Raw genomic sequence first — 16,213 nt, 5'->3', positions numbered from 1 at the left:
CTTCTTTAAAATACTATTTTCTTCCTGCTTGCAAATTGGACGAATGTGGCCACTGCTAGGCACACATGACCATACATATGGCCATAAGAAGCTCTATTAGTTTACTGAGGTTTTAAAACAAATGTCAACATATCTTTAAAAGTACATATAAATTCTGCATGAAACAACTCCATATCTAAAGCATCATTGCTCACAGCATTCAGACAGCTCATAAATAAGAATCTTCCCTTCTCCCCAATGGCACATTTCAGATCCCATCACTTGCAGTATTATAAATGTTTTGTACATCACATGAGATCAATATGTAAAAACCAAAAATCAGCAAAACGGAAAAGATACAAAATAACCAAAGTCACAGTTTTCAGTAACTTCTCCTACTTCTAATGGAAGCAGCTCTCACCTGAGTATGTGATGGTGGTAAGCCTTTTCGGCCATATACTCCAATCAATGCATCTTTCTGAAGGGATATATTGAATTTTAGAAATTGTGGCTGATCAATAAAGAGTTGTGATCTCCAAAAAATCCCAGGGGGAACTTCTTGTATTGCTCTTCGGCCTATATCGAGTTCTCCAGAATCTATAGTGTTGTTTTCTTGTGCAAATCCCCCTAATTTTCCTGACAGGTTAGAATAATAAGAGAGAAAAAATTAGTATTCTTTTCTTGTTCTCAGTCACCCTTCATATGAACTGTCAAATATTTAAAAGCAACTCAGATAAAATGCTCCCTGACAATCTTTCTGAATGTAAGTTCCCGGGGAATTCACTGATTCAGAACTAAAAAAGCAAAAACAACACAAATATCTACGAAGTAAAAACATTTTAAATTCCCTGAACACAAGCCTTACTGCTTTGGGATTTATATTAAATACATACGTACATATACATATTTTTTTTAACCAAAGTATTTAAAAACACAGAGTTTTCCAGCATAAAGACTCATTCTAAAAAAGTGTAAGGAAAAGAGAAATGAGGTAGACAGATTTTAAGAATAACAAACAGAACTAGCCGAGACAGCTAACAGAAACAGTCTTTTCTACATCAAACATTTGCATTTGTACACAATTTTAACAGATTTAGTTCACTATGTTTTGTTTCTTTTTTCTCCCAAAAGAGAAAGGCAATGTTTCGTGTTCCATTGTGTCTACATCCTTACACCTTTGATCCCCATAGCACATTTGTCCCCTGGGTTACCTGGGCCTCAGTCCCAAGCTTGGTATCACCTTTTCAACACTGCTGTCTCCTGAATAAAATGCATAATAACATGTTGAAGTCTGCTATTTCCACTGTGTTCTATATTACAAGAATGTGTTTATCTGAAGGTTTAATCATGAGGAATAAGAAAAAAGTACGGAAGGGTGTTAATGATCTTCCCCTAAAAAGCACTAATGCAACTATCAGTTAGCCTTAGGAACCCAGTGACAGTGATCTGGAAATGCCCAGAAGAAGCACAAAAGATCTTAACATGTAAAGGACTCACAATTTCAAATGCTGACATTAAAAAACTAGGCTATGGGTCACGGCTTATCGAAAAAAGAGCATAAGTCATAGACTTTACATATTCCCAGCAAACTTTTTTTTTTTTTGTTTCAAGCAGGTAAGTGAAGGCAAGAAATATCTATGCATCTGTGTTCCATCTTGGGTACAGAATGGTATCATCCAATCTGCCTCACTCTGTGATCTCACAGTGATGCACTGCGAAACGAATGGACAGGGCAGAACTGCACAACCCAAGCTGATAACTGCAGGGAGCTGGGCTACATCCTATGGATAGCACAAGTCTGGGACAACTTGGCTTCTCACATACGCAGACCTTAAAATCTGGCAAAGATTATGGCTGAGTTGGGAAAGCATCTTCCCACCTGCTAGATTTGCAGGAAACAGAACTGATACACTAATAAAAACGGCTTAGACGAACTGCCACCACCAGCTTTCAAATTCAGGATGGCTTAGTAAGGTATGCATGAAAGCCTGTGTGAAGCCAAAGGCCAGAGCTGTGTCAAGGGACGATCTCTGTGCCATGTGCGGCACATAGGTGCTCCTGAAGATAGAGTCAAAGGTTACTACAACCCAGCAGAATCAGTGCTACCAGACCTAAACAAAGCTTTGCCAAAGAACTTGTCTGTCAACACATATCAATTCCAGACTAAGTAAGTAACTAAGTAGCTGGCTCATCAAGTTGAGCCTTGTGTAAAAGCAGTATAAAGAAAAATGGAATTGTAGTTACAACCTTACAACTCACTGGTTTTTTTTTACCAACTCATTTTCTTTATTCAGCAGCTAGTCTGTTATAAAGATTGAATGAAATGCATCTGAATGTGATAAGCACGTTCAAATGATGCTAGCTTGTTTGCGTACAAGCGTTGTAAAGAATTGACAACACTTCTGTTGCTGCCCTGTCTTTTATGTTCAAATTCTACATTATTCATCATTTGAGGAAACAAACTGACACAACCTTTTTGCAAACATTTAGGCTGGAAAAAAAACCCAACTAGATTAAAATCTGAAATGCCAGGTGAGGTCACAGACTGATCCTCTCCACTTTCTCTGCATCCAAGATGAACACAGGCTGCTTTTGAATTAAGCAGACACAGAAGCACTACTTAGAGGCCTGGATTGGGGGCTCATCACACCAGCAAGCTATACCGCAATACCCTCATAGTTGCTGAAAACATCTCACTTACAGGAGCATAATATTGATTAGCACTCAGCTTTCAAGAACCAGTGAAATATCTGATCTTGGAAGAAACTTTATATTTTATTTTATTTTTTTTACTCTCTTCAGGCTGATGCTTTTCTAACTTGGGAGTTAACCTTTCGCAATATTTATACTTTTACTAGAAGACAGGCCTGTATTTACAAGGGCTGCTCTGAAATTAATGTCTGTTATTTTAGTATGCTGGCAAATGACATCAGAGGTGGATGCTGGTGGGAGGGAGTAGAGATTGCACCTTTCCCACCAATATCCTATTACATGTTGCTGCTGTGTGACAGATGGCAGCAGAGTAGTCTGATGAAACGGTGTCTGACATAAAAGTGTGAGTGGAGCAAAGGTATGTCACTAAATTCCTCCATGAGGAAAAACTTGAACTCATCAGCATTCATTGACGCTTTCTGAACGCTTATGGAGATCGAACAGCAGACACAAGCACAGTGAGGCAGTGAGGTGGTACGTTTTAGCAGTGGTGGTAGCAACAGTGGGTCACCTCCATCGGTGCAAATTTTTACAAGAACATCATGCATGCTCTTCTTCAACTCTGACAAAAATGCAGAGTGACCAGTGGTGACTACGTTGAAAAATACTGTTCTGTAGTTGAGAATTTTCACTATCAAATAGTCTTCTGACTTCCCTCTGTTTGGATCAATGAAAGACAGATTGCATGGGCAACATTTTCCTAGCAACGACTGCATCACAGCAGTTGTGAAACAGTGGTCACCTCGGCTAGTGCAGATTCTTACATGCACAACATGCATGCAAGCTCTTCTTCAATGCTAGTGAAAATGTATAGCTAATGGTGGTGATTATATTGAAAGATAGTGTTTTGTAGTTGAGAATATGCTCTATCATGCAGTGTTATTGTGCTCTTTGTATCTCTTGTAGTTTCCATGGAAACAGATAGTGGGCATTACCTTCAGAACAACATACACATTATTGCAATTTATTTAAATGTTTCTTAGCACTCTCTTCAAACTGATGCACATTTGGTTGTATAAATTCACACGCTGGTGCCTGGTAATCACTAAACAATAAACCCTTGTTTGCAGTATTGATCTGTGACTTCCACTGTTTGTATATTGGAAATGAAAAACAACTAACTCTTGCTACTGAAAAGATGAACTAGATAGCTTGAACAAGTGTGCTTTTTCAAACGCACATTTTGTCCAATATGTTAGAAATGCCTACCACTGGGCTTCAGCAAATATCCTTAGCAGGTAATGATCTTATCAGCCCCCATTTTCTTAACCAAAACCAAGATACTTTCACCCTTTTGCCACATACCTGTTTAACATCATACTACCTCTCAAAATTATCACTAGCTTTCTGTCTTCCTTAAAATGGGGCATTAACCAGTTCTTTTCCCTTCTGGGAAACGGGCACAAGAAAATGTCAGTAGTTTCAACATTTCCTTTTCATGTTTTAAAGTAATAAAAGTTCTCACACAGACCTTTAAATCCAAAGCTTTAAATCCAAATATGAAATGTCACATTCATTCACACAATTCCATAATGACATAACAGCACAAACATGAAATCCACTTTTAAAATAGCTTTCCTCTTAAATATTTTCTGTTTCACAGTACTTCTTCTCTACCTCCAAAACCTTCCCAACACCTCTCCAAAAGATAATAGCAAATATCCTAAGTATTTATAGGTTAATAATATTTACATCAAAATTAGCAAATATATTACTAAATCTACTAAAAATTTACAAAATAACTTGCTATACCACATACTTACGATGTATGCACCATCATATTAAATACTCAAGATATAATGATAATCTGATGTATAATGGTTAATTAATAGATCAAATATTTGTTACATGTATTATCTGTAAATTCTGTTCTTACTGTATGAGACTAGACAAAATCTTAATCTAAAGAAATATTTGAAGCAATAAAAAAAATTTAATTTACGTACAAGAAAAATAGTTCAGAAATATATCAAAAATTACATGCAGCCAAACTCTCCCTCCTTATTTGCAAACACTCTATAGACTGGTGCAAGATATTCTGTAAAGAACTGAGCATCTACACCAGAGAATAAAAATGAGTGCATAATCAGAACATGAAAAAGCTGAACAATAATTGCTTTATAGTGCCACACATAATATCATTTTCTATTCTTTGTAAGCAGTATTAATTAAAATATCAGGTTGCAAGAATGGATTTACAATCAACAGCATATTCACCTACTCCACTGAATAACCTTGTATTTAGAGGTTGTTTTTTTTTTCTTTCTGTGAGACACTGATATATAGTCTGCAAAAACTACTTCAACAAATGAAATCAAAATCCTCCATAAAAACAAATTCAGAACTACAATTTTAGAAAAAAATGAACGTAACAATTAAAAGTTACTACATGTTTAATTAACATTCTGCACTATAAATAAAAAGAACCCTCAAAATCTATTGGTATCTATAATGTATTTCAATGAGTATAATCTCAAAACTGCACTGAATTAAGCCAGAAGAAATGCTCTTTTCCCCATATATCCTTTTTCTCCCTTGCATTTAAAGCAAAATGAAAAGAACAACAACAAAAAACAAGCCAACAGTTAAGCATATGTTATAAGGTATTTCTGAATTGCACATTGATTTTGTAGGATGTAAAAAAATAAAGAAAGCCAGTGACGTATGAAATGTTAGCATGTGTTAGAACATGGTGTCTAAACAAATTTTCAGTTCTGTGTTTCTTAACCTTTCTTTTATGCTGTCTGGTTATAAAACCAGGTGAAGCACCGTGGTACCTCAAGTAGGTGCTGAGATGTGATTAAGCATGGCTGAAAATGTACTTTGGAAAACCTGAACTGAAGTGCCCTCTAAAATTCATCTTATTCATAGAAAATACATATCCTTATGATACCTTATGCAGCCCTGAATCACGCCTGCCTAGATAAGCAAGTGATACATTGGCAGCAGTTTACTATTTGAACAGAGGAAAGCACAGGGAAAGAAAAACAAACAAACCAACCAATAGCAACAACAAAAACAACAACAACAAAAATCCCTCACCACCTAAAAAACAATCCACAAAAGCAACAAACAAAAAAGAGAAGGCTTGTTCAGACATTCAAGCTTCATTTAACTAATTATTTGCATCCAAGGATGATTTCACATGCTTTTACTGTCAGTTTATGACTAGCTATTTGTAGGCAAACCACAGCTGAACTTTCTCCAGAGGTCAGAAGAATGCATTTTAACATGTAAGCTTTACTAATTCATCACACAAAGTATCTGCACTTCTGAATGGCAAATAACTATCTAGGATCCAAGCCACTCACCTGAGGACTATCTATTTTCTGACCCAAGCTAGCACTTTTTTGGACTACTCCAAATTCAGATAAGACTCATGAAAAATGAATGGCCGAGGTATCAAAATCAAGGCTTTAGCAATTCTTCCTTACAATTTCTTGTAACTAGCACGATAGTATGAGGGCTCCCTCCTTAAATTTCTTATCTAGTCATCACCACACCTTCTACTTAACTTTCCTTTTGTGGTTTAAAATGTGTGTATTTTCTGGTTCGTCTGTTGCTTAGTATTGACGTGTGTTGATAAATGACCACTTACTATATTATGCAGAGGACAGCATTTTAGCAGTAGATGAAATTAACCCCATTCTTGGACAGTATTTAAGGACGCAAAGAAGGAAAAAAACCGTATTTGATATTTGATATTTTCTTCTATTTCTGAGGCAAAGTATATTAGGCTTTAATTTATTAAAAAAAAAAAAAAATACCAAGGGGGAAAAAAACAATTTATATTTTAAAAACAATTAATAAATTATTTTACAATAGAAAAATGCATTGGCTTCTCAGAGCTGAAGACCAGAGAATGATGAGCTGCCATTTCAGCATCAATATTCATTAACCGTACAGCACCTTTTTACTATTCATTCAAAACAAGTAAGAACACAGAAAGAGATAATGAATATCCAAGTACAAGAAAAAGGCAGTAGGGTAAAGGAAATGAAAAGCTCCTACTAGAGAAGTTTAACCTGTTTAAAAAGATGACAGAAAGAATGATTCAAGCTGTATTATTTCTATAACTTGGAGCTGTGATAACTTGAAAAATTTTCAAGATGTCAAGTGCTGGCAGATGCCTCCTCCTCCTCAGCGGTAAGGAGGTCAGCTCTACCTTGTGAAAGGGAAAATGGATTTTTCTGTAATGAAGCAAATACCGCATTCATCAACCATTTAAATCAAGTTTTCCATTCAAAAACTATTGATTTTAAAGCCTCTGTTAGCCAAAAGTGCATAGGCTCCTAAATGTTTTGAGAATCTTAAAGGGCAACATGGAAAAAGGTCGATAAAAAATAATCCTGTTATGTGGTTTGTATTTTAAAAGCTCCTACAACAAAATTATTTTTTGTTTTTTATTTTATTGTATATATTGGATATAAAGTTTTGTATTTTATTTTATATATTGGATACATGATTCAGGCTCAGTATTATATGTAAGACATTTTGAGAAAACACATGAATATATTAAAAGTGACTTACTATGTTTCAGAGAGAAATAAAAAAAGGAAAAAACCCTCATTGGCTACAGAAAGAAAAGAACAAGAAGTATTTAACAGCAAGGTCATCACGCTATAGGAAGCTCCTTGGTTACAAGTAACCTACGCACAACTAATGAGAACCTTTGAAAATATGCAAATTCCCCTGCAGAACCTCTTGTGGTGCCAACCCTTCAGAAATGGACTGATTATGTTCCTCTGTCACAAACAAGGCTTTGGTCTGAAAATCTGGAGTTCAATGACATTCACAAAGATGGCATCAGATCCCCCTTATAAAACAGAGTGCCCTGTCACATCGGGGACCCTGGCTTTGCTGTGGCCATTTCTGCAGCCTGGGTCCCAAAGGAAGGATAGTCGCTGGCCAGCCTCAGCACCATCTCACCACAATGAGATGCTTTCTGTCCTCATCCAACAGGGCATGTAAATTCCCTAGACAAATTTTGGTTGACAACCAGATTTCCTATTTATATCAAGATTACCACCAAGGATTCATCGTTCAGTTCACATGTTTAGTTCAGGTGTTCTCAGTTGAAATACAACCCCTGCTTAGTGTCTGCATGGCTATTTCAAATTACTATTATTCTCAAAGGCTCTGAACTTCAAATAAACAAAAAACGTTAAAAACTGGTGATGTAAAGAAAACACAAAGAAAGAAAATGCTTTCAGAGAAGGAAATGCTTTCAGAAGGAAAGAAATTGGTGCATTTCACTTACCATTTTCTCCAGCAGGTACTGTTACAGGATGTGTTGGCACAGTATCAGAATTCACTTTTCCATTCTCAAAAGTATCGTTTTCAGTTTGCTGCAGCTGCCAGTTGAGGCCAAACAGATGCATTGCTGGTGGTAAAGGATACAGTTTATTTGATGCTCTTAACCACAAAGACAAATTGCACAAATAATGGCTTTCCATGCTCTGCAGCGGAAAAGTCATACATTAAAAAAATTAAATTACAGGAACAAGCATTCACAGAATAATAGTTCAACTTAGCAATGGCAACTAAGCAATTACTACCACTGTCCTTTAATGATACAGTGCTTTCAGTGAATGCAGCTGACAAAAAGCTCACCATTCTCCCATTCTCATTTTGAGTCTTTTACCGGTCCCAAATCAATGTTCAAAAGGGTAGGCAGTAATTATGCCCTTTCTCTTTTTCTCTTTTCTTTTTTTTTTTGCTGTCATTTTTGATCATTCTAAAGAGACAAATCATTTAAGTAAGCTTCTAAGTGACCTACCGAAATGATTTCTGCAGCGCACGGATCTGTTCTGGCTAGTCAGAAAGGGAAAACAACACAAGAGGAAGGAAGATTCTGTGGACACTATAGGGCTAACCTAAAACACTAACACTCCATTCTGTTAACAACACTCTGTTTAACTTTAAACTTTGTGCTCATCCTGCATGCTAGCCTATAGAACAAAGCCAAAATCATGAGCAGAGCTGGAGATGCTGGGTACTTAGTTGCTGTGGTAATGAAAATGTGTAAGGTAGTTTCTGAAGTGCTTAATTCCCCACAGTCACGTTCATCAAAAGATGATATCAAGTTAATATGTTCAGTTATGATGATTATAGAAGCCAGAGCCAATCTTCCATGGTGTTAGGGGAACTACCAGGGAACCCTGATGCCACCAGGGATTAATGAACAAATCCTGAGGAGGAATAACACCAGGCACCAGTACATGCTGGGGGCTGCTTAGCTGAAAGACAACTTTGTAAAATAGCACATGAGAATCCCAGTGGTCACCAAGTTGAACACAAACCAGCAGTGTGCCCTTGCCACAAGGAAGACTAATGGTGTTCTTGGCTGCATGAGGCAAAGTGTTGCCAGCAAGTTGAAGGAAGAGATCCTTCCACTGTACACAGTGCTGGTGAGGCAGCACCTGGAGTGCTGCACTCAGTTTCAGGCCCCCCATACAAGAGTCACAGTAGAGAGTCCAATATAGGACCAGAAAGATGATGAAGACACTAGAGCACATTTACTACGAGGACAGGTGTAGACTGCTAGCCCAGCTCAGCCCAGAGAAGTAGAGTTTCAAGGGGATCTCATCAATGCCCATAAATACCTGAAGGGAGAGCACAGAGAGGAGAGAGCCAGGCTCTGTTCAGTGGCACCCAGAGCCAGGACCAGAGGCAGCGGGCACAAAGTGAAGCACAGGAGGCTCTCTCTGAACATCAGACATCGCTTCTGTGTGGGTGACAGAGCACAGGCATAGGCTGCCCAAAGGCTCTGCCTGAGCAAGGGTTTGAATAGATAGACTTAGAGGTTCTGCCTATCTCAGCCATGCTGTGATTCTGAACCCCACAGCTAAACTACTTGAGCAAAAATAGGGAAAAATATCATCTTAATGATAAAGATACACACAACATTTAAAACTTCTTGCTATCTAATGGTCTGTTTCATTTTCTTCCAATGACTCTATGATACCACTAAAAATGAAATTTATTATAATTACTCTAATTTGCTTTCAGCATAATTTGAATTTACTTATTCAACAACAGCAGCAATATCCAAAGGTGGAATCATCTTTCAGTACTACCAGGGAGTAAAAATACACTGGAAAATTTTTCTCTGCTAATGTATTTTGACCATCAGTGTATCATACAAGGAAGATGATTCACTACATCTTGTTTCTTCTGCTTCTTCTGCCCCTGAAATAGATCACTGCTATAGTCGATGTTATTCATTCCTTCTATCCTACAGATAAGCAATTCTTCATCCTATTTAGTTTCATCTCTAATCTTGCAGTCTCTCTGTATTAACCATGGCAACTCTTAAGACAAACAGACTACTGTGGTAGTTTAGTTACAGAGACAGCAAACATTGCAGAATTAAGACCATCTTCACCAAGTGTTTGCCTTAATCTGCCCCCCTCACCACTACAAAACAAAACAACAGATTGCACCCAAAGACCAATTACTGAATGCTTCAAAGACTGAAATCCCTAGTAGACATGACATATTCTCTTTGTTCCAAGTCTCTGACTCTAGTATTACTCTTCCTTTTCAGACTTTAAATTGCCTGTCAAAGCCTGATAATGTAGGATCTTCTGTGACCCTAAAACCTTATTTCTTTTTTTTTTTTTCCCCTGCCACCTCTTGTTAGAACATAAATCCAACCACCACCATTCTTGGCACATTCCTAAAATTAGCCATTATTAGTTCAGTCACACCTTAGCTGAAATTCTTGTTTATTAATCATCTGATGATTTTATCTGTTTAATATATTTCATCAAAATCCCAAGAATCAAATTCTGCTATCTGATATATTAGTTCACTGGCAGCAACGAAAAACAAAATATAGTTAAATATGATTCAAACTTGGTATGCTTTGCTTCCTGTATTTTCAAGGGAAAAAAAAAAAAAAGTGACGTTTATTTTGAAAGAGGTTTCTCTAGATGTGCATCCTTACCAATCATGTGAGCTTAGAACTCCACTATCAGCTCTGTCTGCTGGTACTACATATGTGCCCTGCACTTCTTCATTCTCTGCTGGGAGGTCAAAAGGGGAAGACCTGACATGACCTTCTAGCCATTCCCTCATAATCCTAAACAGCTGGAATTTGAAGTCTTCAAAAGCAAGGACTGTGGGATCTGTATTGATTACATCTCAAAACAAAACATAGTTACTACAAGGTAAGTGACAATTACCTTCTCTTTGCGCTTGTGCCTACGTGCATTGCACCATTGCTGTCTGTTAGAGATGCTAACAGTTATCTCACCAAAACACCATTTTTCTCTCAACTTTAACACTGAACTAGAACCAAGATCAGTAAACAGCATTTAATAAAAATGAAAAGGCTGATACGTGCAGCACTTTCACAAATTTTGCTTAACAGAATATTTTTAATGCAAACCAAAAATGTTGCTTGAGAGTTCTAAAGACAATCCAAAACTGACAGCGTGTGCTAATATGCTAAATAATTCAACCACCTTTTTGATTGAGCTCTATGGAATTTAGGGAAGCCTCATTCACTACAAACAAAAAGGAATAACATGAAAAAATTATGCCAGTCAGTGCAGGATCCAGATATCAAGACATAGACCTCAACTGTCTTAAGAGATGTTAACTTTTAAAAAATAGGTGAATTGACTGATTAAGACAAATTCAAGCTCTATTTTATCGATGCATTGCTTCTAGTTTTGGTTTTAAATTGTTCTCTTCTCAGCCAGTCATCTAAACAATGACAAACTTTAAGTCCTTCTCCGTCCTTGTTATGAGGACAGTGAGGCAACTGCTAAAAATTCATGATGCTCAACCAAAAGGCAGTATAGGTACTAGTAACCCTACATTCAGAGCACAATTCAGTAAAGGGTCAGAGACTGTCAAGTCAAATGTTATGAACTAGTCCTGAATTTGCAGAGGTGGAATGATTCAGGCAGACTGCTGGAGTGTACAGGCTGCTTTGTTTTTCTCAGGCCTAGAAAAGGATGAAGAGATTCTTCCACCTTTGAGATAGGGATGTCAAAAGTTCAACTTTTTTTCCCTCTACTTCTGAATTTTTTTTCTATTAGGTTCATAGAAATGGCAAGTCCACTTTTTCTTTATAAAGCATTTGATAAAGGAAGCAAAATTAAACGAGGAATGTATTTTCCATTTGCCAGCTGTTATTTTAATTGCAAATCCAATGTAAAGCAGTTTATTGATTTTGAATTGGCTGTCAGTTCTTGTTCATTTCTCTTCAGTTTGGCATTTATTTGGTGATAGATAATGATAATGAAGACAATGGATCTCTCCCAGAACAGCCAGCTCTGAGCCTGTAATTAGGCTACCAAACCAGTAAGGATACTAACACTGGAACAACTTGCAATACTGGCACATTTTTGATGTCAGCAAAGACTTATCAGAGAATGCTAGACGTCTCTACCAAGGAGACAGTTTGTGATGGTTGTAGTCACAGAACATAACAATTCAATCCAAATGACCCACAGCTGCAAAGAAGGGATGAACCCTCAGGGAAAGGGTGAAAACATAGAATGGTGCAATTACAAACACGCCCACAATCCCATAAGAAAAAGGAGGCATTTCTTAATGAAGATTGGAAAGATTGTTCCCATTGAGGAACAGAATGACTTTCTAAGCACAGAAATAGATGATGATATTCTCTACCTATTCTGCCATTTCAGTACACACCTCCATTCTGCAAAATAATCTCAAGCTACCAAATAGGAGTTGAGAAAGTACTGTGGGACTGACAGACTTGTTTAACGTGGTATTTTTATTGCTAGCGGCCAGGATTATCAGCTTTATAGACAGCCTTTAGAGTACAGTGGTAAACAATGAAGATTTCATTCTTTTCAACAGGATAGGAAGAAGAAGCATTAGAAGAAAGTCCTCTGGGATCTGTGCATAAATACAAAGTCAGTGTCTGGGTGGTGCTGGTGGATACGGCTGAATTCTCAAACACATGAGCAATAATCAAATGAACAATTCAGCTTTTCTTCCTCCCTTTATACTTTTCCAGAGCAACACAGGGCCTACATGCCACAAGAACTGGGATATTCAAAAGATTCAGAGCTCAGATTACAGAAGTGCACTTATGTCTACAGCAGCATCAACAAAAATGCTGTTGTTCGTTACAGGTTATCAAGTAATCTTACCATCTGTCACTATGCAGTGTTTCTAAAGGGTTTCTAAGGCTTTCCAAACCATCTTAAACTTCTTTTTCAAGCTTGGTTGATCTTACCTTTCACTCTCTGTATTCAAGGTCTAGTTCTTTGATTTTAAAACAGCCTACAAAGTCTCCATTTCCACTTAATAATTAAAAAAGCAATTAGATACACATTTCACAACAAATACTTGGAAAAAAAAAGACTTGTTCACACTTACATAAAACATTTTACAAAAATCTGCTTCAGGAAAAAGAAGTTGATTCTATCAAGCCCTTTCATTCTTTAAAGGCTGTCAGCCTGTTTGTCTGGTACGCTCATTTCTCAAGCAAGTACTGCTGCACTTGATGCATTCACTTTACAAGCAACCTGTTCTTGAGGAAACACACTGTATTATCACTTCAAAACTCTCTTCAAGACTTTCTTCAGTAAGCCAAAAAGAAACGGGTTCTCTTATTAATAGGTAGTGAGAGAGGTGGAATATTTACCTATGTGACAAAACTAGAATGGTGAGAATTGATGACTACCTGCTCAGTCCTGCTTAGGTAGAGGTTCCCTTTACTGCCTTGCTCGCTGGCTCAAAAGCCTCTTCTGCCAAAATTATGAGAGGTACAGAAGAGAATGGTAACAGAAAATCACTTGAAGACAACAGAAAAGCAGTTGGTAAAGAAATCAGACAGATGTTATCCTCCAGCATCCAGAATGCAGCAGCTATCACTTTTTTTTTGAGCTGTCACCCAATAGGTGAGCTCTCAACAGAAAAAATCTGGACACAGCTATGAGTACACATACTTTGTTGGGGTTGACGATTGGTGTCAGAAAGCAAGAATATTTTTTATTTCTAGGAAAGATTAGCATTACATAGTAAAAATCAGAGATCCTTATCGGTCAAAATTCAAGGGTGTTCTTTCATTAGCCACCAACATCAACCTTATTTTCTTTAAAGTACTATGGTTGACAGGCACATACAAAAAACAAAAGGCATAGCAAACACCCTATACACTGTGTAAGTGAAAGCATGAAACGTGCAGGTGCTAAGGGTGAATAAGCAAAACTGTATGCATATAAACAGAGGCTTCAATCACAGAAGTAGCCCAACAGTAGCAGGGTATGTGTCTGAAGTACCAGTAATCCAACAAGCAACAGGACAAATTTGTAGATGTTGTCTTCAGAGAAAGAACTCTGAAGGTGACAACGCATTTTATGAGAGTAGGAAAAATTTCCAAGACAGGAGGGCTCTTTCAAATAGAAGGAATCAGAACTGGGAAATGAACTGGTCTGAACTGGGAAAGGGACTTCAAATATTATTCCATCTCTTCTTAAAAAAAAGATAAAAAATTAACATTGGACAGCAGAAATAATAATTAAAAAAATCCTGGCTATTTCAAAGGAGCAAGCACCTCCCCAAGACCTCCAGAGATATCTATAGAGTATGCTCTATGAACATAAAATACTCAGCACTGTGGAGGAAGTTAGTAAGAGGAACTGAACAATGTTGGCAACCCTTCTTCTCTTCTCCCATGTATTTTAGAAGGTATGGTAATCAAGTCTTATTATTCATGAAGGTGTACTTGAAGATGAGCTTCTTGCTAAGATATTTAACTTATCTTCCAGGACTGCTTCTTCTATGTATTTCCGGGTGCTGGTGCTTTCAAACTACGGTTTACAAAATTGCTTCCCTAGAATTAATAGAATAATATATATGCACACTTGCACATAAGGAAAAGTGAATATAATTTATATTTAAAGCAATGCAAAAAGATTATAATTTAAACTAAGTACATTGCAATTATTGCTCAATCTTGTTGAAGGATTGTCTTCTAGTTCATCTCCCTGTTGGCAATACATTTTCAAATGAAATATTTGAACACTGAAGTGTTTTTTTAAATTATCTCCCGTATATTTTTCTTGCAGCTATAATTAGAATCTGAAGCTATTTTATTCTGAAGGACCTGGAGTGGACCAGAGGATGTGCAAATCAACTGCCAGTGATTTGCATTCATCTGCTCTTTTCTAAGATAATAGGATGCACTGGATATTGCTGCAGATCAAACAGTCAATTAAAAACACTTAATTAAAATTTTAAATAAGTGAATTACAAGTTATAAGTTCTTTATTTATGTCTGTCTTCCTTAAATCAACAAAAAGCATGTTTTTTCCAATTTTTTAGAGTGCGTGCTTATAAGCTTCTTTAAAAGACTAGTCAACAGGTGCATCATATATTTATCATCATAGAATTGCCTGGATTAAAAAGAACCTGAAAGATCACCTAGCTTCAACCCCCCTGCTATGGGCAGGCTCGCCAATCACTAGACCAGGCTGCCTCGAGCCACATCCAGCCTGGCCCTGAATGCCTCCAGAACCCCAATGGCATCCCGGCTTGTGTCAGGAATGGTGTGGTGAGCAGGACTAGGGAAGTCATCCTGCCCCTGTACTCGGCACGGGTGAGGTCTCACCTCAAGTACTGTGTTCAGTTTTGGGCACCTCAGAACAGAAAGGACATGGAGGCGCTGGAGCAGGTCCAAAGAAGGGCAATAAGGCTTCTGAAGGGCTTGGAGAATATGGCCCATGAGGAGAGACTGAAGGAACTGGTGCTGTTCAGTCTGGGGAAAAGGAGGCTGAGGGGAGACCTTATTGCTCTCTTCCAATATCTGAGAGGTGCTTACAGCGAAAGAGGGGTTGGTCTCTTTTCACTGGTGACAGGACAAAGGAAAATGGCCTCAAGTTGTGCCAGGGTAAGTTTAGGTTGGATATCAGGGAAAACTTCTTTACAGAAAGGGTTGTGAAGCACTGGAATAGGCTCCCGAGGGAGGTGGTTGAGTCACCATCCCTGAATGCATTTAAACACTGTTTGGATGTGGTGCACAGAGACATGATTTAGTGGAGGGTTGTTAAGAGTTAGGGTGCTTTGGTTAGGTTGTGGTTGGATTTGATTATCTTTAAGATCTTTTCCAACCTGAGCAATTCTATGATTCTACACATCAGGAATCTGTAAATGGAAAAAAGTTACTTTCTTCAACTACTAGTCAAAGACGATTATATACTGTTTAAAAGTACAGTTGTATTTGAGCTGTTAAGAAAGATGCATTATAGGCTTGGTGTACGTGTTTTTAGTACATTTACCAAGAAATGGAACTTTTATTCTTCTCTAAACTTGTATGCCTAGATGTCTCATTCTTGCTGTCAAGCCAGTGACTTTACATAACAATGGTCTAATTCTGTCAACAGCATTATGTCAGGCACGTTCCAAGCTTAAGGGAGAATCCAGATTTCTTACAACATAGACAGAGATCATTATTCAGTAACTGCTTACTTAAATAATATCTATTTGTTACAGCTTGTTTCACACTTGCCGTTCATTATGATCACTCAGC

At 37.5% G+C, this 16,213-nt stretch overlaps 1 protein-coding gene across 18 annotated transcripts in view; it reads right to left on the bottom strand.

Annotated features, from left to right (window-relative positions):
* The window catches only part of TENM3 (teneurin transmembrane protein 3), a 696,676-nt gene that overhangs the window by 88,278 nt on the left and 592,185 nt on the right, over positions 1-16,213 (bottom strand). For all 18 annotated transcript variants that reach the window (XM_052683284.1, XM_052683286.1, XM_052683287.1 and 15 more), the window contains 2 exons: positions 7,952-8,074; positions 401-615 (listed from right to left, as the gene is read on the bottom strand). In XM_052683284.1, coding sequence (XP_052539244.1) covers positions 401-615; positions 7,952-8,074 — 338 coding nt within the window. The remainder of the gene's footprint in view (positions 1-400; positions 616-7,951; positions 8,075-16,213) is intronic.

Source organism: Tympanuchus pallidicinctus, unplaced genomic scaffold (genome assembly GCF_026119805.1).
Source record: "Tympanuchus pallidicinctus isolate F22 unplaced genomic scaffold, pur_lepc_1.0 scaffold2, whole genome shotgun sequence".
Lineage (NCBI taxonomy): Eukaryota > Metazoa > Chordata > Aves > Galliformes > Phasianidae > Tympanuchus > Tympanuchus pallidicinctus.
Note: the sequence above shows the minus strand (reverse complement) of the source record. Positions and strands in the feature narration are given on the sequence as shown.